Source organism: Bombus impatiens, unplaced genomic scaffold, assembly GCF_000188095.3.
Source record: "Bombus impatiens unplaced genomic scaffold, BIMP_2.2 scf_0136, whole genome shotgun sequence".
NCBI lineage: Eukaryota > Metazoa > Arthropoda > Insecta > Hymenoptera > Apidae > Bombus > Bombus impatiens.
The window spans coordinates 846,978-872,824 of record NT_176555.1 but is presented as its reverse complement, the minus strand read 5'-3'; the positions used below and the strand labels follow the sequence as shown (position 1 = coordinate 872,824).

The window sequence follows — 25,847 nt, the reverse complement described above, 5'->3', positions numbered from 1 at the left end:
GGGGGGGGGGGGGGTGAAGCGGGCGTATTAATTAAATGGTGGATTAAACAAAACGTGAAACGGAATGTGGACAAACGGAATGGAATACAAAAAGAGTGAAAGGGAGAGGAAGAAGAGAGAGAGAGAGAGAGAGAGAGAGAGAGAGAGCGCTCGACAAGACCCCGCGGTACGGTTCAAATAAAATACAGCAAAAACGTCGCGTGAATCACGTGGAAATATGCGTACACAGTATGCCGTGTCGTTATATCGTTTTTGCCGGATGGCGCATTGTGTAGTACTTTGTAGTCACGTTGCATGTTTCCCAAACGTCACAATAGCCGTACGCTCGCGTTCGCATGCTACTCGTTGCTATGTATTTCGAACAGTTCCTAAATACGCGTCAATCCTTGGCTCGTGACAAAATATCGTTGGGTTTACACTTGTTTATTCTCCGAATATACGATACGCGAGCAAACAAATGTTACTCGTCGAATCGAGCTAAATTTATTAAAATTTTTCTAACGGAGGACAAAAGATCGTTCAATTTCGTAGATAAGAGGTTTCGTAAAGATATGTCTTTCAACGTAATTAGGAAGAACAACAGACAGATGTAAGTCGTGTTGAAATCAACTTGATCGATTGAGTTTTCTGAAAATTTCTTGATTTTCGTATCGGTATTTAATTTTTTCAGAAATCGAACCACTAATCTCGATAAAGTTGATCGCTTTGTTCTCTAATGTGGTTTGCGTGTCTCGGTACATGACTGTTGCTAACGTGGTAAAACACGATTATTACAAGAATTACTAATATACAAATATCAAGTGATACTTTTAAGCTTTTTTCGGTCCCGTGTAGACGAGCGACTTTTTCACACTGCGTTCTCGCTTCGTCGTTTTTAATTGTGAAAACAACAAAGGAAAACGCGTGACGCAGCAAGAACGCAGCACCGTAAAGTCGCTCGACTGCATTGGCTCGCCACTGTATATGATCGGAATAAAATTCTTCGATAGCCAAACCAAACAAAACAAAACGCTGTTCGCAATCTGGGTGGCTCCAAGTCGACTGTCTCTATTTCGACCTTTGATCCGAAATCTTGGTCAATAACAACTTGAACCGGTTGTGAAGGAAAGATTCGCACGTGGGTTGTTGTGTTAATCGAAGAAATTCATTGAGAGAAAGTTTAAGGACTACGCGTTACGTGCACGCATGGCGTAAGCGTGGAATTTCGAAAATGTTGCATGCTGTTTTAATGCAAACGCGTTCGCCGCGGGACAGTTTTTGTGACACGGTGTGTCATGCAGCGACGTACAACTGTTCTTTAGACACCATGCTGATATGTAACAGTATTACATGCAACACATGGGGCATGACTAAAGAGGTTGAACCGCAGCGTTGGAAACCAGCGTTTCCATCGGCTTATGCATGCCACACGGTACCGTTCCTTCTGTTTCGTGTTAATAATTGATTTTACCGCTGTTTCTGTAATAAATACTCCGTTTTCTTCTTTGCAACGCATGTACATTCTGTGACACGGCAACTTAAACGTAGGGACAAGAGATGAAATCTTCGATTTCACTGACTCCGAATGCCTTGGAATTACTCGATACGTTGGATATTTGCAACAAGAATATTACCGTATCAAGTTTATACTGTTTTTCGTATCCTTGACACACTCCTTAATTTTGTCTTCTCTTGATCCCAAGAAAGGAGCACTAGACTCGTGGTCGATTAATTAATTCTCTACTGGTATCATTAGATTATAGGTAGTACTCGATGTTAGGAGTTGCAGTTACCGTAATTACATAACTCTAAGGCGTTTGGTTTCATTCTGAATTCTATGTTTCACACGATAAAGACCATCGTTTATTATGTAAATAATTTAGCCATAATCCAAGCTAAACATCGAAAGCAAAGTTGATCAATTCGCCTTCTGAGAGGCTCTTAGTATGCTTCATAATAGTTCGGATATCGAAGGCTCAGCTACGATTTCGTACATCTGAGCATTGGCTTGTTCGTAATCTGTACCTTCATTCATCCAGTATCTTTCATATCATGATCTATCGAAATACGTTACAACCTTTTGGATCTCACGATTGTAATACAAAAATCAAGAACGACTACCACCACGTGCTGAAGCTTAAATGCAACTTTGCAGGCATCGTTTCCCGTTTCATGAACGGTTGACGGCAATGGCGTTCTCGTTAAGGATGAGAGAATGTCCAGGATGGTGTAAGAAACCGGGCCAGATGGAATCACGGCGAGAGAGGCACGCAGCGTGTCCTGGTTTCGCGTGTGCCGCGCCTCGATGACGTGTCCACGCGCTGACTCGTCTCCTTGTTTTTGTTTTCCGCCGGCTGTCGCGCGGCTCAGCGCCGCGGCACGCTTTATGCAACGCCTCCGCAGCCCGCGATGAAGCTCTCGTTGCTTGCGCAACATACGCCGATCGCGACCCGCATGATTCACGCGCAAACGACGCGACGCGGCGCGCTGCCCTCTTCTTGCTTCACGCTCTTCCTCGCTTTGCCCTGTAAACCGATCCAGTTTGTTTACCACGCGTGTACTTGGTTTCGAGCAGCCCGGAAGCTCCAGCATTCGGAAGTTTAAAGTAAATAGCAATGGGTGGCGGTGGCGCTACTACTCTTGCAATGGGACTTTTAACGCGAAATGAGAAAATTGCAAGATCGTGACAATTTCTTTGAGCTTGGAACTTTCGTTCCTTTTTGGAGCAAAAATTTTATTATACACGGTGTCTTGTCAACTTTGTTCGCTCGAAGTATCTTTGTTATCTTAAATAATAAACGAAATTGTTACGTTCGTAGGAGTTGCATGGTTGAGAAACAAAGGATTACATATTATAACAAAGGATGGTAATGACACCTTTATAGGTAGGATTTGATGTTATGTAGAATTTAGGATAAACGTAGTTTAGCCATCCAATTAGTCCTACGATTGCCTCGAAAGATATTAATTGATACGAGATAATTGCCATTTTGATATAAACAGTTCTTTTGGAGATTCCTGAGTTTAGAGATCTTAACGCGTATGATTGTTGATTCTTTTGATGTTGATATTTCATAGAACGGTCATCCGTTATGCTATCGTCTGAGATAATCTTCAGAAACAGCGGAAGAAACGATGCTCGGGCTTCCTGGTGCGTAGGTGCAGCACGCACCTCCGCGTCGCACGCAAACTTAATCTTGTGTGACTGATGAGAAATGTACTTACGCGGCGAGGTTTTAGTTGATGATGTTAGAGCTTTGTTCGTGTAATGGAATTGCTATTTGTACAGTTTATTGGTGTACCTTTCCAAAATGAATATTCTACGTGGCGGCGGATGCGGCGCATGGAATTTCTACCGGTCAACCGTGGAAAGTAACCCCTGTTTATTAAATAGACACTTTGTTAAAGCTCGCGCGAAAGAGTTTACGACTCAATATAAATTTATAATCTGCTGGAACTGCGCTCGTAAACGAGAGTCACGTTTCCTTGTCTGCGTGTGTACAGCAACAGTCTGTAAAATGGTTTAGCCAGAATATACCGAAAAGATTGCTACAGTATCCGTACGGAAACTTATGGGATCTTTCTTGCTTCGTAACGCGTTTCATCTCTCCGATCGTAAAGAAAATACAAATTTTAAAAGGCAGAAACGCAAGAAACGAAGCTTTTAATATAATTCCACTGATCCAACATTTGAGAAATAACAAGATTTTTGTTGAATGTTAAAGTTTCCGTATCAGAGCTGGTTTGAAATTTCATGGTAAGCGCAAGATGGATGAGAAAGGATTCTTTAATTTCGAAGGTACACGCTTTATCAAGCCAGCACGTATCAAGTGTGTTTCTGAATCCAGCGAGGGTAGTCAGCCCCGACCTCTTTACAAGATCAGATTATATTACTTATGGCTGTAGAACCTCACGGTCTTGTAAATTTAATCAACGATGCACTTCCGTGAGTTCGCCTCGTGTCTGGATCGATTGCTGCTGCTCAGGAATTTCGCGAAATATCGGATGATATGTCTTGTTCCTTTCCAGGGAGGAAAGCGGCCAGCTTCTTCCTTTTTCTTTTCTTTTATTTTTCTTTTATTTTTCCGTAATAAGATCCGGTCGTTTTACTTTCTCTAGTAACACGAGTCGACGATCTGGCTCGAGGATTCGTTCGTGTAATTTTTATCGATCCGTGTCCGTGTCGGCGGTCGAATGGTTTATTCATTAAAATCACGTCCTGTCTTAAAAGAACCCTTCGAATCGCGAAGACATTAAAGGCAGTAACGGTGAATGATCATACGGAAAAGGTACTATCGCCACGAATGACTCATAGAGAGACAGACACCAACTCTTCAGCAGAAATCTCTCTCTGTCGCCTCTACGATTCCACGTACTGCATCTGCATGTTAAGTTAGATTGGCTTCGAGAGAACTGAACCGTAAGCCACTGGAATATACGTTGTCTTCTCCCTCGCATCTTGGTCTCTTCTCTTTCGTGATACACACAGAGTGCACAAACACGGCCGCGGTACAGCGCACGCACACGGCTAGACTCGTGTGCCGACACGCGAGCGCGTGTGCACCCATGGTATTTGCATATTTCAAATTATTTCGAGGAAGATGCTAAGTGGAGCGTCGCTTCTGTGCAATGGACCGATCTTCCCTTCATCTTCGTCGCTTCTTTTCTTCGTTCTCCATCCACCACACCTCCTTCTCCACATTGCTCGTTCTTTCGGCGTCGTTTTGCTCGTCCCTTTTTATAAGTACATGAGTGCACACCGATGTCGCGGAATCGATCCCTCGATTTCTCCGACTGTGTCCTCCCTGTGTTCTCCCTGTCTCGAAAGAATTAACCAGAGAGTTTCACCTTGGCAAACAGAAGCGATAGGGAAACGTCCGTGCGCTGTTCCTTTTAAGCCCTTTCCTTTGAGCCGACGATGATACCCGGATTCTTTAATATCCGATTACCGTCGAATATCCGGATATTTGTTGGCGAGTATAACGCGGCTGTCGCGCACGGAAATGTAAATATCGCTACGAGCTAAACGTTGTCGGTGAATGACGCTGTTTGCAAAATATCGGTTTCATTCAGTCGATTACTCTGTCCAAATCTATTGAAATATTATTAGGATTGTTTTTTTAGGAGAATTTTATAACGCAGGAATATTCTTTTTGCGTGTTATACTACGATGATAATGGATGCAAATTCTGACGAATGCTTCTGGCAAAAATCGAACCTATTGTAGGAAACCTCTAAAAAACTTTAACCGCGATAACTTGGCTCGTGCAAGTCTAGTGGATATATCCAAGTTTACATAGTCGTTTCTCGTTCTTTTACTATATAATTTGTCGTAAGGTTGTTTATTGGCCGCTTCGTTACGATCACTTTACGGGATAAGTAATATCGTAAACGTTCTTTTAGCGTTCGTATCTGGTACTCGGCGCCGATGAATCGACTGGGATACGTTTGCCCATTTACGCCGCTATTCGTACATTCTTTCGTTGCTATTACGACTCTCTCGAGATTACATTAGCCATGATACCAGAAAGATAGCGACATTTGTTCGAAAGTGTCTATTTTTCGTTGCGACGATTCGGTTGCTCCTGCTTGCTTTAAATCTCTACACCCACAACTTCGTCGGTGCTCATTCGAACGAAGAGAAAAATCTTTTCCCGAATTTTTTGCTCGCCTAGTGCACCTCTCTTTCGTCTGGTCCGCCACTTTTGGCGAAAAGGTAAATAAAGACTCGACGACAACCTGAAGAAACGTTGCTCCGGCGTGTTTGCGAATTTGCACGACCGTTGACTGAAATCGTAACGACGGACGAAGCTACACAGGTTCACAAAAGTATTCAAACACTTGTAGGTACCTTTTATGAATGTATTATGTGTGTTATACGAAACGTTTTGAAATTTTATTATCACTGTTACGAGACTCGACTGTAATGATTATATTGGTAAAATTTGAAATAAAATTCAAAATATTTCTAATTCGCAAAAATTGTCTATAATATTTGTCAAGTGTATTTGTGCAGACAATTTTCTACGATTGACACGGTTCCTTGTATGTTTCATCAGTGTTCTATAATAATCGATGATGAAAGCTAATGGAAATGGCTTTGCGACAGAAATCATCAAGAATCACCGTCGAGCTTTTCTTACGGCAGAAAAAGAGGAAAGGAATTTACGGGGATACAAGATCGTTGATGATAGATTTATGCATTCCTGTTAGACGGTTGTTTTAAGCGATGATTCACAACCGCCACGGTTTGCCACGATTTGCACTTAGATGACTCGTGTCATTTTCAATCTCTATTATACTCTATCTTTCCGTGTCATCGCGGCTCGCTGTGTAACTGTTATTAACTTAACTCATAAAATGGAAATTGCATCGGACCGTTCTGTGTCCGTTGTGTATGGCACCGTGGTAACCGATACTTAAATCTAGCTTCGATCCAGTTTATCGACAAGCCTAAGTAGAAATCGTTAAAGTCGTCAGAAAAATTCCTTGACACGAGACGTTGGTCGAGATGTATGGCGAGCTGTGTCGGTTTCGTCATAGGCGTGATTAATTCTGACAGTGAACTGGTTTCAAGGATGATTACTTAAAGGCAAAAATTAAACGACCGGCTTCCAGAAAATGCTAATTATAGACTTGACCAAGTCAGCTATAAAACTCTTAACAAGGAAGCCTTTCTTTTGCAGCTATTCTTGGATCGAACGTCACAAGAAGGCTCTTTTAGCGAGTCACATACATACTTTACTCGCTCTAAGTTCATGCTAATAAATTATGAAAATAGTTAGCTGCGATTTACATACTAACAGAATGATTTCTTTATTTCTATATAAATTTATTTTATCGTTTTATTCGTTCCTATCAATCGAATTGGATTACAATGTTCGTGGTAAATTTCTTTAATCGTAAATTAAAATTGGTCACGGTAGCACCAAGTTTCTGGAGCATGCTGGGTGAACAATTTTCGATCAGCACACGACGTTTGACCAGCTGGCTTGTTCGTAGTTCCTATATTTCGCGCAAAGGTCGATAGAAGTGGAATGAAATGGCAGCTGCACGATGTTCATGTTGTAATCCGTGTTGACCAGCAACGCATTGACCGTAGGTATATGCAGCTTATTAGCGAGATCGTCTTCTTGAAATTCCCCTGTTATTGGGTTCATTTGAGAGCAACGAGTTTTCGCCAGCACACACGCAGTGGTATTCACGTATAATTGAGCTAGTTTGACATCTGTGAGGTTGAAATTGGGGAACATTCGTATGGCTTCGCCGACGCATTCTCTGAGCTGTGCAGAACGTTTGTGGTTATCTGTTAGAGATCAATTTCTCGCGATAACGAGGTCTCTTTGCAAATTTTTTGGCGAAAAATTTGACTTCTTCGTGGATTGAAATTGAAGCGTTGCTATATTTACAGCAGTGGTCTTTAAAGCCGAATGCAATCCTTGTATAAAGCGGATGCACGTATTATGAAATTGTAATGCGCATATGTACAGAATTGGATACGTCTACTTACTAGATTTCGTTGTGTAGACGTTTTGAAAAGTCGGATGATATGTACAAAATTTTCACTATAGGTTTCTATGTACAATTTGATTGCTCTGAAATAATAAATTTTTGTGATTTAATTTTTTGCTGTCTCGGATCGATAGGTTCCGCTCCAGGCCTCACGGTGTTCGAATCTGAATTCTGTTCTCGGATGACGCAAACAGCTTTCGATAATTTTTTGTATAATTGTAAATAAAATAATGGCACTCGTCTGGAAATCATCTTGAAGCTTGGTGACGTTCTCAGTTTGATTCGTGCTTCCTGTTTACAATTGCTTCTTTTTATATTTTTATGTGCAGTAATAGAATTTATAAATTATCGAACCGAAGTAGCCAGGTGCAGTTGTCTTATTGTTTACTGTACAAAAGCATGCAAAGAAATTCTAAAGCATCTCAAGGGTGAAATTGAACGATCTACTCACTAAATTATCCTTGTTCACTTGTCGAACGCACTCGAGGAACGTGCAGTATATCGTCGTAGGATTCGTTCTTGAATTTGCTGTACCAGTAGCGTTCTATTACAAAGGTACAAGAAGTTTAATCAATTTTACGCTCTAAATAAAGCTACGTTCAAAAACTTACGCTCAAGTATTGTTGACAGTGACCATAATCGGTATTATTGAGATAAATATAAGCACAATTAGACATTGCCACCAATAAAGGATATCCAACGGTTTGACTAGAGGCCCGGAAGAAGCATCCGTAACACGCATCTCGACGAACTGTATCTGAGCCTTGCGATTCATTGCACAATTGGTTTAACAATTCCGGAATCCTCACTCTGCGACAATAATTATAAATATACATATATATGCCTATTTACTAGCGATATTCAAATGAATCGACGTAAATAAATCAATTAAGGAGAAAGGTACTGTTTAACGCCCGCCAAGGACCCTAAAAATTTGGACAAGCTTTCCTTTACTAATGGTTCCACCAAGTTGACACCGCAAATTGCGAACAATATTAATACAGGAGATACACGTAGTTTCACCATCGTTGCGCGATACTCGTTGGTCATTTGAATGGGTATACGTTCGTACTAGCTGCTTTATACCCATAGATGGATCTGATAAGAGAACCCAGGAACGTATAACTTCCGGTAAAAGAGCCTCAGGATCTCTATTTTTAGAGAAAATATTGTTTCGATGTTCTATGATGTTTGTATTGTTTTGTGGCTACAGTAATTTTAATGTTATTACAAATTGTAATCATTTAAGTAGAAGATTTTCTATCTAAGTACGTAATAGTAAATTTTGCTTTGTATCAAAGTTCACGTAATAATATTTGCTTCTACAGATCAATTATATGATCAAAAATACGATAGAAATGCAAGAATCAGTAGTAAAAAACACGTCTGGTTATAGCCAGTAAAATATTCTTGTCTGACCATAAACGGTACAATCTACTGCAAGCAGGCTAACTAACAGAATTACTTCTTATGCTTTTATTTTCAGACACGTTTTAATCTTACTATGTTTCCATCTTTTTATGCCGTGATCTTGTTCTTGTTTCAATAAATAAAAAATATTTCAATGTTTTAAGAAAAATTTTAGCATAAAAGAGACGAGACGAGAAGGAACTTAAGAAATTGTTCAACGATACAAACACACGATTAAGCCGAGAATGATTCAAAGGAATAACGTCTAGAAAATTACTAAAAACATACCACGGCTTAAATTGAATTATTTTTCCGAAATGTTCGTCCTCCTTTCAATTTCCAACGACAGAATGTATTTCGTATCTCGCGGCACCTCAACTTTGTGCGGTCCTGGATGACAATCGCGCGGTGGAAGTGCAACAATTCTCATTACCTCTGTGACCGTGTACAAGCACGTCGACGACCATGCCGTTGGATGTCGTTGTCCTGTAAAAATGAATCGTGAACGAGAGATCTGGGACGGTGGAAGTCGGTGACGAGCGACAGCTCGATCGCGGTACCAGCGAAATCGGCCGGTTTCGCGGATGTGATCCGTCAGATCAGATCTGTCTGACACCATTATTACGTGGCGATATGAGGGAACTTCGTGTCGGGTTGGAAACGCAGTTGTATTCAACGTGGAGAACTATTGGACCTCTATGGAATGCTTTTCACGTGACGTGCCGTGTCGAGATATCAACCAGTTTATTTATTTTTCGGCATTGGAATTTTTATTTGGCATCAAACTTTGAAAATTTTATTTTCTTTTGTGTAAATGAGATTCTTTTATGATGAAAAATATGCAGGCTGTTTTAAATGATATTCGAGAAGACGAAAATTAATGTTTCGCTTGATCCTTGATTCTTTTTTGTATTTTCAGACAACCCTAATAATTTTGCAACTAATAATTGTCTAAATATTCTAATATTTATCTTTTTTCTTGTTGCAATTTTGTAAACCGTCAAAGCGTTTACAACAAAAATTCCCAGAAAGAATTGAATACCAAGTTTTCTGTACCATTTGATTCCTTCTCTAATCGTGGTGGCATAAGAAACCATTTGGTCGGAATAATCTATACCACACTTTCCTTCATTATATTCAACAACAGCTACTGGTTTTAATGTTGCGAACAAATGAAACGAAAGATCATTCTTGAGACCACCACTTGAGTGATTCGCATTACTAAAATATCGATGGGAGCACCTAGCAGAGAACGCTTGGTACTGCTGTACGCGGCAGAGAACGCTTGGTACTGCTGTACGCTTGGTACTGCTGTACGCGTGGCCTGACGGAGATTTCCTTGAAAACACGCGTGGCAGTCAACGTGTTAAAACAAAATCATCCCGTGGTACGTTTATAATTGCGCACTTGATTACCACGATCTTTTCAACCATTTGCATTATTTATATACCTGGGAGTGCAGCTGTCGTTATGAAACGCGTTACAGTCCTTCCTGAACTGGCTCCCTTGTTGAATATCCAAGTTAAAATGTTACCTTACTACTACGTTGCAATTAGAGCAATAAATATGTTACACCTGGGCCGTATAATTTTTTGTGATCTTATCTGTACCAAACTACCGTATCCTATATGCCGACCCTATATTTATTTTTGAACCGTGCTTTTATATGTGAACAAAACGACTGTCGTCACGTCTATCGTCGGTTCTAAGATATTCTGTAACGAACATGCCTCTTGATGACGTAATTCTTGTTTATTTTCGAGGAAAAGTGCCATTTTCCTTATTGTAGACGTCCTGGAATCGTTGGAAACGATAAAACCAAGAAATCGAGGGTGTAAAACCGCGCGAACGAGAGATGGTTATCCGTGTGGTGGAAAATGAAAAAGCGCGATCGTCAAAGTTCTCTAATTTCGAGTGAGGCTAAGGGGAAAAGTGGGCCATCGTGTGCGTCCGAGACGATACACGTGCCATGGCTATTTATACGGTAGACGGTCGAGCAGGAAAGAGGCGACGTTTAGGACATGCACGAATGAAGGCAAAAGAACGATCGGATGCGACACAGAAAACTGGGGGAAGGAAACGGTGCAATCCCGATGGAACCAGAATTAGAATGACTCATGGGATTATTTGGGTTTATGTAATCCGAGAAATTCGACGACGGCGAATGATGACGTTGCCGCTGAATCGACTGAGTTATTGGTTGCCTCGTACAAGTACGAGGATCATGGTATCACGTTGCATTTATGATGCCTAAAGTAGATTTCCATATTGCCTGGAATTGCCTGAATGATTGTCAAATGTATCTCTAAGTAGTGTCGTTTCTGCATGATTTTCATCGCATCTTCCTCTGTAAAGAACTTTTACTGATAAATTGATTTCAGTCCAGTTAGTATTCAGTTACGATATCCTAAAGAAATTGACACGTTGATTGATAGTTGCATTCTCTTTCTATTTTTTCTATCCTACTTCTTTCCTAACCGAATCATGGAGCTTTAGGATTTCGCTGTTAAAGACCAATTAAATCGTTTGCGGACACCCTTCTTCGAGGTCGGGCCTCGATGACAGCTGCATCTCACTGTCAATCAGTGTCCTCTTCTCGTTTCTGCGGGCGGTCAATTAAGTGGACGGTAACTCAATCCTTGCGGATGTCCCCACCACTTTATTTCGAGTCTCACGAGAATAACGAGGCAGTGGTAACTTAATTTCACGAAGCGTACACGCGCTCTGGCACGCTGTTTTTGTCAGCGACGTTTATTCTCGCCGTCGCTCGTTCCCGGATTTACCGAATAAATAAGCGTTTCCATCCCCCGGATCGTGGAAACGTTCACCGAGTCGGAATAATTTAATCGCACGCTGAACTGTACTTGTAATTCCAATGCCGAGAATCGTTTGTAACCGACTCTATGTAAAGATAAACTATGTGCATTTATATTTCGTTACGCGTTAACACATTGACTGGCAACTTTGCGCTCAGTAATTTAAGTGTAAACGTGTTCCTCTCGTTGACAAATTTCTCTCGTCTAATTTACTACGGTTAGGACCGCTAGCATTCTATGAATTCAAAGAAACGAAGGAAAGCATATCGGCTAATTTAAAATACGTGGGTCTATAGGGTAATAAGTGTATTCGTATCAGTTTATCTTATATCTTTTGCAGTTTGAATCTTTTCCTATACCTTACTAAACAACTATATTCTTCGAGAGATATCCCGGTGAAATAGTTAAACCTTTGCCTTACAAACAAAACGTAAGGGCCACGGTATCTTTCACGATGTTAGAAATAAAATCAGTGTTGTCAAAAACTCGGTGGTGCGCTCATTTCCGAGATCCTTTCACCGGAACGCAAGAAGATTCGTAGACCCGTGTTTAGGGGTGTCATCGCCACTGGATACTTTCCAATTACGGCGACAAGATTTCGTAGGTTCGTTGATTCGTAGGTAATTCGTGCTTTGGTGCTCCTTATTGGATTAGGGGTCGCAGCGAGCGGCCTACGACAGAGCGTAGACCACGCGTATTTCAAATTAAGATTCTTAATTGCCAAAGAAAAGCCGGAGGAAGTTAGCCTCGTGTTACGAAGTTAGTATCGAGAACCGTGATAGACGCGTCGCGTCGAAATTACCTGGTGCATAATTGAGAGTGAAGCGATGTCGAATAAATTCAATTTTTGAGACTGGAGATGCGTCTCGACGCAATTTGTCCCTCTATCTATCTCTCGCTTGAGGTTAAAGCGTGTAACGTCGAAAGCTCGCAAGTTCTGAACGGCTGTTATTTAAATATGACGGGGAATTATTAAACACGGCTAACTTTGTCTTCAGCTTAATGAATCGGCCTGAATATTTCAGCGTTGTTTCTAATGTTACACGGTGAGTTTGAAGGCGATTAGCGCTACGATGGAATTCATGCATAATTGCGCGAGTCTAAATCGACGAAAACGAAACAACGATACGTTCGCTATTACTATTTACCGTAAGTAGGAATTGTTCGATCAGTCGTTAGATGAAAAGGAGTCAGTTAAGCTAAAAACACGTTTGTTCGAACAATCAATGACGTAACATTTTTATCGTTGTCCATTTCACATGATGATTTCGTGTTGTATTCCTCGCGACGTATTTCGGGGTCAAGATAATTTTTCGCCCGATTCGTTTCTCTTTTGAAATCGCCTCGTTCTCATTAATTTCTCCACGCTTTTATGATTCGTTCCGGTTTACACGAGGCTTTGCCGACTTCCGTCGATCCTCCCCAACGCGGTCTCCGCGTCTCAATTATTTTCCCATCTCGCAGCCTTTCTCTCCGATCCTTTCTAGCCGGTTGATAAGTGCATTAGGTGAACCCGGAAATTGGTAGACATCCCGTGGTGTGTACGCACATTAGCCCCACCACCATTCGGTTCTTATCGTTTCAGACGCGAAGCCGAGGGGTCGTCGTCAAAAAAGAACAGGAAGCCAAGCTTACGTGGCCCGGTCGAAAGGAAGTCCACGTGCGTGCTGTATATCAACAGATTTTAACCTACATACACGCGTCGAGGAATGCTTTTAGCTCTCCCGGTGAATATCATCGTCAAACGGTTCACTTTAAGTCTACGATGAAAAGGATATTTTTTCTGTGTGTTCGCTTTATTTTTTGTTTTCTTATATCTAGTATCATTAAATTCGGTAGTCATAACAGGTTATAGGAAACAGTATCATCCGAGTACTTTTAACAGTACGTAGGATTATTAAAGCGAATGTAAACAAAAATAAAGCGTACGTGATATATAGAAATTGTTGATAATAAATTCGTCAAAAGCTAAACCATTTAATGGGTATCGCTCGCTATGGTAGGAGGAAGCAGGAAGGAATCCCGAAAGACTCAGAGGTAGTGAAACATCACAGCGCCATTTGGGACGAAAGACGTGTGGTCTCTTAGCGGAGCTGCCCTTTTCCCATTGCGAGCGCATTCGTCACCGTGGTCCGACAGACATCCGGACTCACATATGTGGATATCATTTTCTACCCCTAATCCGTGCGTCGCCGAGATAGCACACGATTCTCTACTGTGTTCTCCACGGGTCGTTAGGTTTTCGAGAGTATGCTCTCTTTACCGTTCCAGTCTCTTACCGTCGATGAGTATTATAAGAAATTGGTGGCGTAACGCGCGCGTTGATAAAAATCAGTTGGCCACGCGAAAGGGCGTCTAGGGATCGGCCTCGAGGGTGTAATAACCCCGTCGCATTATCGTTATCCCCGACAGATACTTTCATTGATATCACTCGTCTCGCGTGTCTAGATTCCGTGTGGCTCGTTGTCGCGCTGAATTCACTCGCGTAACAGCCTACCTCTACACATTGTAAACATCTTTTAACGATTATTGCCGCCTGTAAATCGTGCACCCTGAGCATTTCGTGCTCCTCCTCATCGTGCACCGACGAGCACGATGACGTAAATGTTCCTAGCCGCTGAACCGGAATGCTCTTTTTTCGTGTCGTGTGTCCACGGTTCGGACAATCATTGTTGCTTTGTCGCGTGAACAATTCGCGTAGTTGTTATTGCGCTAGATACGAATGCGAATTTATTTAGAATATCGTAGGAAGCCTAGCTTTTACGTAACTGGATTATGTTAGGAGAAAGGTGGTAATTCATTAACGAAAGCTGTGAAGCTAAATTATTTAAGCTGTAAAGCATTTGCATGATAAAAATTCAAGAAATATAAATCACGTATTTGCCGAATGTAAATTTTGACCAACTTCATTATTAATTTGTAACCGTAATTACAAACAGGTTCGGCGAAATTTGTCATTATTACGTTTGCTACCCCGCAGAATAATATTACCAATCTGATACATAATAAATAACGGATGGCGAACAATAAACTGAAATGGTGAACGGGGTGTGGTTCGGCATTAATAGCCATTACGAAACCGAATCCCGCGAAAGTTAAGAGAGTAAAATTCTCGGAACGTCTACCGAATATTTTTAACCGATTTCTCTCTCTCGACTTTGATAATGTGGCAATACGAGTGCGGTCGCCACTTTCGCACACGGTACTCGGCCGCGTCGTGCTCGGGATGACGCATGGTTTCAGAAAAACGCGTCCCCGCCACTGCAAATCGTCGGTCGACGCGCGAGAAAAATAGAAGCTCGCGACATTTTCGAGGAGGTGGAATACGCTCGTTAATTTTAACGATCCCATCGAATCGACGATGGCATATACCCCTGGTGTGGCGCTTCGCCATAGTCCCTGCCACCGACGCCTCTGCCTCCTCATTTTCGCTTGCACTTTACTCCGTTGTATACGTTTCGCATTTTGATTTGATTGGTTTGTAGCCCCGCACGTGAATAGAATAGTGGCGCCATGAAATAGCGAACTGGGTACCGATCGGTTGTTCGTCAAACGTCGTTCCAAATATTTTAGGTCATCTAGCTGCCCGTTCCCTAAGACACACCGGTTTTTTAGTTCTGATTTCACGGAAGATTCAGTTTTTTATTTTAAGAAATAATTACAGTAGAATCTCGTTTATCCCAATTTCTCTTTTTGTGTCGTTCTACTTACAGTTTCACTCATCGTGAAACGCCTATTTTTTCTTTTATTTTCGAAAAGCAGCGTAAAGCGAATGATGTAAAAACGAGTTTACGCGACGTTCTGTACATCAGCGGTCGCCGATTCACGGCGGGGTCAGACCCCAAAAATTCGCTTTAAAAGTTCACAGGCTGCCACAGGAATTTATCGTGGTCGCCTCTCGAGTGCTCTTAACGAAATTAAACCTGTTCAGCAGTGTGCAGAATGTCCATGATGATTGTGTCTACCGTGAAACGTTTCGACCGAAATCTGAAGTGATCAGTAGTAGGTACCCAACTTTATCGCGAATTGTAAAACCCGTTGAAATTTTGCTTTAACGCGTACGTACGTGTATTTCTTTCACAAATTGTGTCCGAAAATCTTTGGTAATTTTTTAAATTCGTTTTTTCGTTCATTTCTCGTTGAATCTCGTCCACAAAAAGGAAATGAAAGGCATAATAAATTTATTTTTCTAATCCGTGATTCTTCAAAAATTTATTCAGATTCCTGGAACCTTTGGAAAACGATACAGCTTGTCGAAATGCCATCTGTCGATGATTCACTCGGAGGCACTTTTGAACAGAAAACATGTGTCGGTATTCTTCCATCGATCCTGCGAGAAGCTCGTGGAAAAACGATACCTGAAATCGCGGTCCCGTTGCCCCTCAGGTTCCATTGTTATGGTTACTGTTATGTTTTCGGAGATCCATCCAGCGAGAATGAAGTGCCATTTTGCTTCGAGCCGCCACTTTCGCACGAGTCATCGAGAATATTTTGTCAGAGGGATGGCGACAGGCGTGCAACCGTACTACGCCCTCTCCCCCCTCGTTTCGACTTTACCCTCTTCCTCTCTGTCTTTCTCGAGTTTCGTCATTTGATTTCGAGGGTGCACGAAGATCGTGTTTACCCTCTTTATGCACTTAGAGTCTCATCAAGCTCATCGCCCAGCTTCGTCCCTTCGTTTTCTTTTTTCCTCGAACACCTTCGGTAAATTTCGGATGTTCGAGCCTGGGAGTTGGAAGTGCAGGAAAGAAAAAATGCATTTCGTTGCCTCATCTATTGACCCTCTTGTTATCGCTGCCTCTCTGTCAGCACGCTCGCTTCGCCACTCGCTCGATCAGTCGGAGCAGATCGCGTCGAGTGTCGTGCACCCTCTCGACCTCGAGATGCGACGCAATTTATGTCGACGAAAACGCTGTTAATTCGCTCGCGTCGAAATAATCGCGTTTACCGAAGCAAGTGCTCCGCGAGGTTCCAGCGAAGGGACAAATAATTGCTTCAGACGCGGTAAGGTGGCAGCGATTGTTCGCAGCAAAGTAAATTTTACACAAAATCGCCTCGCGTGCTCCCGCTCGTGTTCTTCGACGCTTCCCCCTCTGTCTGTCTGTCTGTCTTTCTCTCTCCCTCTCTCTTGTCCTTTCCATTTTCCAGATATTAAAGCAGAAACAACCCTTAACTTGAAAAATTGCTGGACAGTTTTGCGATTCTTCACGTTTTCCCTCTTTGTCCTCCTTTCTCCTTGTGTTCTGACTGTGTCTTTATTTTCAGAGAATGCAACGTGACATTCTTGAAGATTAATAATGAACTGAGGATGTAACATGATATAATGTAATATAATGTAACGCAATAAATAATAAGGCGATGTCTTGTAAAATGTAACATAAGTGCATATGGTGTACGAAAGCTGCCAGCGTCGAATATCCGTGCTTTATGCAACCAGCACTTTTGAATAACGTGGTTGCAATGTCACGGTGAATACCACGACATTGTTGCGCAGTTGGAACATCTGTCGCTTTCGCTGTAAACGTGGTATTCGCAAGTAGAAAGATACAAATCTCTAAAAAACTGTCATTTCCGTTTCTAGAGGAAGGGATAAATTTTCGTGTAAAACGTGGTTTCAACATGCGTTACGAGTATCGTCCAAGTTGGATCCCCGGAAAGGACACGCGATCGAGTAGCTGATTTAGGTAGGACATTCTTCGATTCCTTTCCACCCTCGTAAGTTAGTCGGTAATGGAAGTCGACGCTTGTAATCGACGTGATGAGAAATGGTTACGTGTTTGCAGTTCCAAGCAAACAGAAGAAATTAGTAATGGAAAATGGCTAGATAACGAGACGCAATTATCGCGTCGCAACGCATTAAAGTTTCTGGCGTAACGTGACATTTGCGAACCTTGTGATTTCTTTCGCGACTCCTTGATTAAGAGCGTAACGTACGGCGCTTGATGAAAGGATTCGTCTTCATAAAAATACGCTATGAGGGCCAGTTATTCCATTTCTGTTCCTTATGACGCTATACGTTGCAGCGTATCATTACGGATAATGCCGTGTTCGCTTGCTCATAAATTTACATTTTTTTACGTCTATCGTTGGATATATACTCTCGGTACCTGTACGTAACACCGCAATAAATATTCGGGCATATTAATTATTTTTATGTCAACGGAGAACTCCGTAAGTCTGCACTCGTTGCATCCAGTAACATATCGATTGCAGAGATTAAAAAGTATTACGAAACGGAAAACGAATAGATTTGCCTAAGAAAATAGGAAATATTAGCACAGGAAACATTAAGGATGCGAGTTTCAGCTAGAACGGACGCAATCGATAATTAGAAGTGACACGTACGGGTAACCTAATAAGCTCGCGTGAATGAAAATCTCGCTTTCCCCTTCGTGATTCGTGGCGTGCGTCTGACCCGAGGATAGGAAACGAACGTGCAGCTGCATTGGCGGCGTGCATACACACAGGTTAGATGCACGCAGGCTGTCGCGTGACTCGAGAACGCTTAAATCGCGGTAATTAGGGAGGAGGAAAAAAGGATAGGCCAGAAACGAGGGAAATCAACCGGAAACACAGCGTCACGGCATCACGACACGTGTCACTAAGACCACGTGTCTCGAAGGAAGTAAGTTCGCAAAACAATGCCCTATCGCCATCGTATCGTGCTTTCTGCCCTTTCTAATGAGTTTCAGACGGAAGGAAATTTTTTAGACTGCCTTTCTTCCGTTCGCGTGCGTTATATCCTATAGGTGTTTAACATTTTTACGACCGACGTAATTCCTTCGAGAAATTAATTCGTCGTTAGAACGTTTTTACTCGCGACAAACATTGTTTCGTTCCATACGTATGTAATTTGGAAATAATCGAGGTACGTTTGCTTACTTTAAAACCACTTTGTACGGTAATGTTACTGCCAGCGCGTCCTCGAGAGAAGAAAAGGAAGAAACTCGATGTCGTCGCGGTGGAGAAGAGGGATTAATATTTGGTAGTTGACTTAAAGTTCGAGGGAAGTTTGGACTTTTGAAAGTAATTAGTAATTGTCGTGCAGCCACAATTAGCCGGTACACCGTATCCTCGTTGGCTTTCTTTAATCGACTCGAGGGCGCGTCTCCTTGGAAAGGAGTGGCGACGCGTTCGAAGGAGAATGAGAAGAAAAAAGGAAAAAAAGGAAAAGGAAAAGAAAGCTGGCGCACCCTTCCATTCTCTGTGCTAACGGACAATCGAGCGAAAATTTACAATGTCGTCGGGTCAGCGACGTTTTGCGATTCTTTCCGCGAACGAGGTCGCCGCGTTATTGCGAACTACGGATTAATTTACTCAGCTTTGGCCGGTATATTGGCCGTACGCGCTGTCTTCGTCCGCAAGCTTCAAAGCGGCAGGCAACCGGGGAGCGAGAACAGGGTTGGCTGTTCGAGGGCGAAAAACACAGTGGCGCGGCTGGCGTTTAACAATTTACAGAGTGGAAGGCGGGAAGATGCATACACCGAGAGGCCGTGTCTTAATTGTTTTCTTTCGGTGAACGTGCTCCGTAATGGAATATCGACGACCTGTAGCGATGGATAATGAGCAAAACAAACGGGCCAAGGAAAAACAAAGAGAGAGACCAAGCTTTTTTCTCTCGCACCAGCATCTAACAGCCGAAGGAGGGTCCCCGATGGCGTTACTGTCTCGCGAGAAAAATGGAGGGCGAATTTTCCCGCGCTCTCTCTTCCTTTGACTCCTCGTCCCGTCTTTTTTCCGCCTTCGTGCCTCTCTTTCTTTACACTTCGTACCCTCTTTAGTCGTGTCTTCGTCCGCCCTTCATGTCTCTATCCTTCTCAACGCTCCAGAAAGGGCGGGAAAGGGCAACGAAGGGTGAGCGAGAGAGGAGGGAGACTACGAGAAGGTAGCACGACGACGACGACGACGACTACGGCGACGACGACGACGACGGCGACGACGGAATAGTAGGGGTAGCGTAGAGTATCAGGTGGGGATGAAACGAATCAATACTTTTGTACTCAGGCTCCCACGGGTTCAGGGCTGTGAAATTTTGGCGCGGACAGGCCCCGCATACTCCCGCCTTTTCGATTTACACCAACGCCTTTAAACATGCTTTTCCATGCGACTCTTTATCATTCTTGAAACGTTAAACGAACAGTCAACCAGATTAGCTTTTTAGTTTTGGTAATTTCGTTGTTTTCACGATCGTACGCGAGTTAACGCGAGTATGCTTATGTTTTTCCGTACGCGTCGTATCGTTCGCGTGAACGATGTTTAGCGTGCGATCGTTGGAAAGCCGCCTACTCGTGCGAGCAAGTTTACGCGCGCCGCGGTAAACTTGGATTCAAGAAGATAATTGCTTATTAAGAGCAGAACTCCGCTGATGAAATTTAATGTTTCCCGGTATACGCTTGTGCCCGATGAAACTTGTAATACCTCGAAAAGTTCTTAACGTGGCGACGCGACGATAACGCGATCGCGTTGAAATAAACACACCGACGCACGATTAATCGCGTTAATATTTTCGCTGTTATATAACGCGTTTCATTATTAACGTCGCAATGCAACTGCGAATTACAAAATTGCCCAATCGAACATGAAGAGCGTTTGCATATTTAAAGATGTACCGAAAATATCATTATTTACAACGATAAAGTACAACGATACATTAAACGTTCAATACGTTCGCGCATTCTGTTTGTAAATTTCCAAAAAATCTACAATCGAACGATCGTAATAGAGGTAGCATGCCGTTGTATATAAACAAGATTTCCCGCCACGAGGGTGCACGCACGTTTCGCGGCGGATTCACGAGCCTCGAAAAAGCTCAGGGAAACATGATCGAAAGCGGCGCGGTGCGCGGTGTAGTTCTCGATGTTTTAGAACCGACACGTAGCCCCATAAAAATTCGCGGCAACGGAACGAAATTGTTCGACCGTAATAAAGTTTTCGAAACGTTTGCACGGAATGTACATATGTATGCACGTGCAAATATCCTGCTTATATGACCATGCAGCTGTTGGAAAGGTTTAACGTAGACTGACTCGGTCGTCGAAAGCTTGAATGGTACGAGAAAGCTGGCTTTTCCAGCTCCGATGCTCTTCCGCTCGTAAAACTTCCGCAAAAATTGATAGTCTACGAATCACATGGATAATCGAATTTACAAGATAGCTGTGGTAAAGCAGGATAATAAAATCGTTGTTGGGATCATGTGCTGGTCAAGCCAGTGGAAGATTTGTCTGGCGATAGAAGGACGATAGGGGAAGGAAGCGGTGGTTTCAGGAGCCCGTTGATGCGCCACAAAATCACTACGGCACTGCGACACCCTTCTCTTCTACGGTGAAACGTATACGTGACGTAGTTTAGTGGGGATGGATGACGTCAGTGGTCGATACACACGGTTCTCCTCCTCGAGTACTACGCCACCCCTTTCTAGCCTCGTCGACGGGCCGGTAGGAGGGTAGCTGGTTTTCGCTTCGGCAGCGTGGGTGGTTTCGAGGTGTTCGCCGCCTATTCTGCCGCAATACGAGTCCGTGAATGGCCCCAGCTACTTGCATTCCGCAATTTTCACGGGGAAGGTAGACTTCGTTATTACAGCTCGAGTGTCACGGAAGGGTAGGGACGAGGGACACGGTTGGCGGAGGAAACAAGAAGGAAACGTTTTTACGTAGTTCGTAGGACCGAAAATTGCTGGGAATTGTACGGTTTCGTACTCCCGTAGAGGGGAGCGGATGAAATTAGTTCTAGTAATCGTAACCAAGGTCTGTAACCCAGTTAACTCGCTCGTAGGGCATAGATTTAAGGTTGATATCGCTCAGAGTTCTTCGAGACACGATTTTCATTGTCCGCTTTGCTCGAGAACCGGCTCTCCGATTGCATTAATGAGATCGCAATTTTCGCCTTTAAATAAACTATAAAACTTGAGTAACGCGTGCGAACGCTGCTAGAGAGATTTCATCTTCCTTTTTTCTTTTTACTGCTTCGAGCAATTTCATTGGTATTACCAGCGGTATAAAAAAAGCATATAAACACGTGCTTGGTAAGATCCTTCGTCCTTATCGATCTAGTAACTTGGAAATGCGAAAGAGAGCGATCGTAACTTTCCACTACGATGTTGTTGCGGCTACGTTACATCCCCTCGAATTTCGGCGAAAAGCTCGGCGATCGTGACGCTAGTCAGCAATCTACAAATTCATTGGAAGTTTGTAAAATTCGCATCGGAATTTTTAGGATCCACTAGACGATCAACGAATATGCTCAACATCGATCTCGTGTTTACTGCGATTCAGTCTGACGCACCACGTCACCGAACCTTCTACCGATAAGACGTAAAATCTGTTTTTCATGATTGACCGAACGTTATTGCTTCGGCCGTCACGTAGCGATAAAACGTCAATTAATCGAGCCGTTCCCAGATCTCGTAGAGGCGAACTTCTACTTCTAATTTCATCTCGCCGAACGCTCTAATTTTTCTTTTCGTCTGGCCTGTGTTGGTTTCTTCGAGAGTGTGAATGGTCGAAGGTTAGAGGACAGTTTTAACGAGGTTTTACCTAGCACGATGTCCCGTGCTCCGTTTTCTCTTTTCACTCAGACTCGCTTGTCTTCCAGAGGGAGCATTTCGTTACTTTGGTGTCTGATAATTTAACGATGCGGTAATCAAGAATAACGATTCAACGATCTGCCCGGCCCTTCGGAAATAGGTGGCTGAATCGCGAAGCCTTGTAAGCTCGGTTATGAATTGTGTAACGATTTTGACCGTCGAAACGGCGAAAGAAATAGGAACGATCGTATAAATATGCGTACGAGGAAGACAATCCCCAATTTTCTTCGAGTTACATTTTACACGACTCCCTTTTACAATCTTACTATCTTCTGAGGGACAATAAAATTCGACACGCGGTACGAATCGACGCGACGATCGATGGGAATAAAAATCGGAACGACCCCGTAGCGGGCTTTGTTATCCGTTAAGGTTGCTTTTAATTCGAGTCAAAGAATAGATTAGGGAGTTACATTGTATAAGATCGTGTAAATGATTCTCATTAGAGTAGTTGGAATAGATAGATCGGTTGGAAATAATTGTGGAAATTTTTTGCTCCTGATGGAAGCTCGTTAGACCCTTAGTGACGCGGTTTTTCGAGGCCGTGCGTCGACTCGCGAAGATAGATTACCCACTGAGATTTCGCTATCATCGCTCGCAGCTTCCGTCGTTCGGAGGTGTCATCCGCTCGTCTAAGGGGCAGCGACCTGTTTAATGCTTTTCTCGAACAACGAGTTCCCTTCTCCCCTTGTTTCGGTTGCCTCTTCGATAAATTTCGGATCGTTGGCGCGCAGGAGAAACGGGTCGGATACGAAATCGAGAAAAGGGAGAATATTAGCAAAGTTATTACGGGTGGTCGAGAAGAAATCTAGCGTTGATAAATTCGATAGGGTTCAAGAGTATATTATTGCCAGTTCGGATTGAGTAACGTATAAGTATTCGTACAAATTATCGTATTGTCGCCGAGTCAACTCGGTTATTGCAGTCTGGGATTCTATCCCGACTCTCGCGCGCGTCTGGAATTGGACGGAGGGACGATTTAGATAGGAGGGTAGAGAAAGTGGAGGGCAATGATATCGTGGGCGGCGAAAAATGATATCGGCTCGATAATGATAATAATTCGTGTTGGAAGAAAGGAAAATTAAATGCGGGATGCAGCCATGGGGCTGGGACAAATAAGAGGGGGTTAAAAGCATCTATTGTACTCTAGGACTGATTAGTTGATTACTCTTTGAGTTCATCCGAACGTTATGGATTTATTCGAGCCTGGATAAACGCCGGGCGTGTTAATTTATCAGAGAAACGATAGATAATAGATGGAAAATATCGGCGAGACTGACAATGAAAGTAAAAATTTGAGTACGCTTAACGACGTATATCGATTTCGTTTGCGAGGAATCGAACCAAGTGGTCGTTTTTTAATTGTATCATTCGCGGTGGATTTATTGCGTGGGCGAATTTTCAAACAGTTGTATCGCAGTCTTTGCCTCGACTTGGAAATGTATGTAAATTACACGTAACTCGTTGGTCAGGCAGGATAGTGGGTAAATAAAATTTATCCTGCGCGGATCGAAGCAACTGGGGTTGCAGTCTCGGAAACACGTGGCACGCGTGCTTGCATATTTTATTTGCTATTTGTATCTTACGCTTCTTTCAAAGGCTCGACCCTATATTCACCTATTGGGAATGATAATTTTGGCTTAATCTGGCCCGTAATCTTTCATTGAACGCAGATTTGCCTATTCAAATAAATCACGTAGCGAACGGTTGTCCTTCGATGATGAGAAAAAGAGCGGTTGACGAACCGATGTAGCCTTCGGTGAATTCGAATGGTTCCTCTTTAACCGCGTCTTGATTCGATCTCGTTTCGATATAATCCTGCAAAGGATATTTGGGTAGACTTATCTCGCACGTGGACAGATCCGAGTCTGTGTTTTCATAACGAGCTTCCGTAATTATATATGTATACAAGTCTTATAGCGCACTTCATCTACATTTAAACTCCAGTTACGTTTTTATCCCGATAGCCTATGATTTGCCACAGTTTCAAGTTCATTAAGATCATACTATCTAATTCGAATCTTGCTATTAGTCGATGAATACTCATTATGTGATGATTAGCGCAACCAATAATCACCTATTGTGAGTACACACGACATATGTAAGACGTGAATCTATCTTCGTCAACGATTAATGGTACTTTACTACGCGCATTATCGTTCCAATCGATCAACTTTTTTTCATCAACGTTTTTTCAGTAGTGTCACCATTCGATCGAGGGTCGTTCGGTCGTTCGATCGTAATTGCCTGTACGGGCGAGGCACGACAATCAGCGGGCATTAGTCCTAATCACTGCCATTCATAACCAAATTTGATTTCCTTCCGAGCCATGGTACATTCCTAATGTTTTCGACGTCCCCCTTTCACGTCTCATTTTCTCGTTCGTCGTCCCAATTTCATCGTTAGCTCTCTCCCTCTCTCCACATTCCATCTTCGTGTTCTAACTCGTGACCTTGTCGTTATTCTTTCCTTCGTCGATAGCACGTGGTAATAATAGAACAGTGGCCTCGACGAAGCTTCAAAGTCATCGCGAGAGCGAGTCGATAATAGTACGTCGAGAGCTTTTCTAATAAACAAAGACGCATCGTTATAATTTCGTCGAGATATTTCACTCCCTTCATCTCGGACTGCGAGAAGGTGGACGCGTCGTAACGCTGATATTATAAATATTTTCCTCGGAGACGGGGTACAGAGACGCATTAGCGGTCGAAACTGTCCGAAGGGTCATATTTCATGTTTTCCAATTTCCTTGCTTCTCCTCTGGAGTATATTCGCCGAGCGACCGGGGCAGCTCTTTTTTTCCACGGACCCTTTTTTCCCCGCAAAGGTTCCACTGGCACGCAGGGACGACCGCGTTCGCTGGAAAGTGACGGATTTGAGGCTCCCCACGATATCGGATAAAGTGCGTGCAAGGCCAGATAAGAAAAGCAAAAGGGGGCACGTGGCAGAGGATAAGCCGGAGACGAATGGGCCAGTCACGCAATTTCACGTCAAACAGAGGCTTGCACACCCTGTAACGCCCCTCTGCTGGCTGCTGCCCTTGCAACCATCTTACGAACCTAGAACCGTTGTGGTTCTTACCCTCTTCGCCCGTTTCCGCACCTGGCGTCCATCCCAAAAACACATGGCCCTTCCTCGGATCTTCCGCTGAAGGATTAGCCTCTCACTCATGTCCTGACCGACACTTCTGTAAACGTTCCGGAGAAATGTTCGTTGTATCGTAAACCTCGTGCTGGACGTAACAATTAACTAGCTGGACAAGGATCTTCGTGCTTTTTCTAATTCGATAAAAAATGTCACCTGACTTGCCACGGTGCAGTCGTGTTGCTTTTTTGCGACAGGTATAGCTTTCATAGGACATTACCCTCGCCACGACCCTCGAATTTTTGTCTTTTAATCTCGGATTTGTCTGATAGGGAAACACGATTGTATTACAGATAATTATGGAATGAGTAGAATAGAGTGAATTAAAATATAGTAATAAAATATAATAATATTTTATTCGCGGTTATTCTCGTGCATGTCTACGTACGTAATGACAACCTTAC

General features: G+C 42.9%; 2 protein-coding genes across 6 annotated transcripts in view; one reads left to right on the top strand and one right to left on the bottom strand.

Annotated features, from left to right (window-relative positions):
- Positions 1-25,847, top strand: part of LOC100742861 (3-phosphoinositide-dependent protein kinase 1) — a 424,087-nt gene that overhangs the window by 8,795 nt on the left and 389,445 nt on the right. The gene's annotated exons all lie outside the window — the stretch shown is intronic.
- LOC105680348 lies at positions 6,836-8,541 on the bottom strand. Of its 2 annotated transcripts, none has more exons than XM_024365548.2 (4): positions 8,396-8,541; positions 8,103-8,301; positions 7,943-8,035; positions 6,836-7,262 (listed from the first exon to the last, which is right to left on the bottom strand). In XM_024365548.2, the coding sequence occupies exons 1-4, from the start codon at positions 8,539-8,541 to the stop codon at positions 6,945-6,947; spliced, it is 756 nt and encodes a 251-aa protein (XP_024221316.1). In that variant the 3' UTR covers positions 6,836-6,944. The 2 variants fall into 2 exon arrangements, with proteins under 2 accessions (XP_024221316.1, XP_033175084.1); XM_033319193.1 differs by having other exon boundaries at positions 7,185-7,782.

Coding starts and splice junctions, on each gene's coding strand:
- LOC105680348 (XM_024365548.2), bottom strand. CDS start 8,541: ATGACCAACGAGTATCGCGCAACGATGGTGAAACTACGTGTATCTCCT. Junction 8,302..8,395: donor TCCTTGGCGGGCGTTAAACA/GTACCTTTCTCC, acceptor TTATTGTCGCAG/AGTGAGGATTCCGGAATTGT. Junction 7,263..7,942: donor AAGTGAACAAGGATAATTTA/GTGAGTAGATCG, acceptor CGTTCTGCACAG/CTCAGAGAATGCGTCGGCGA.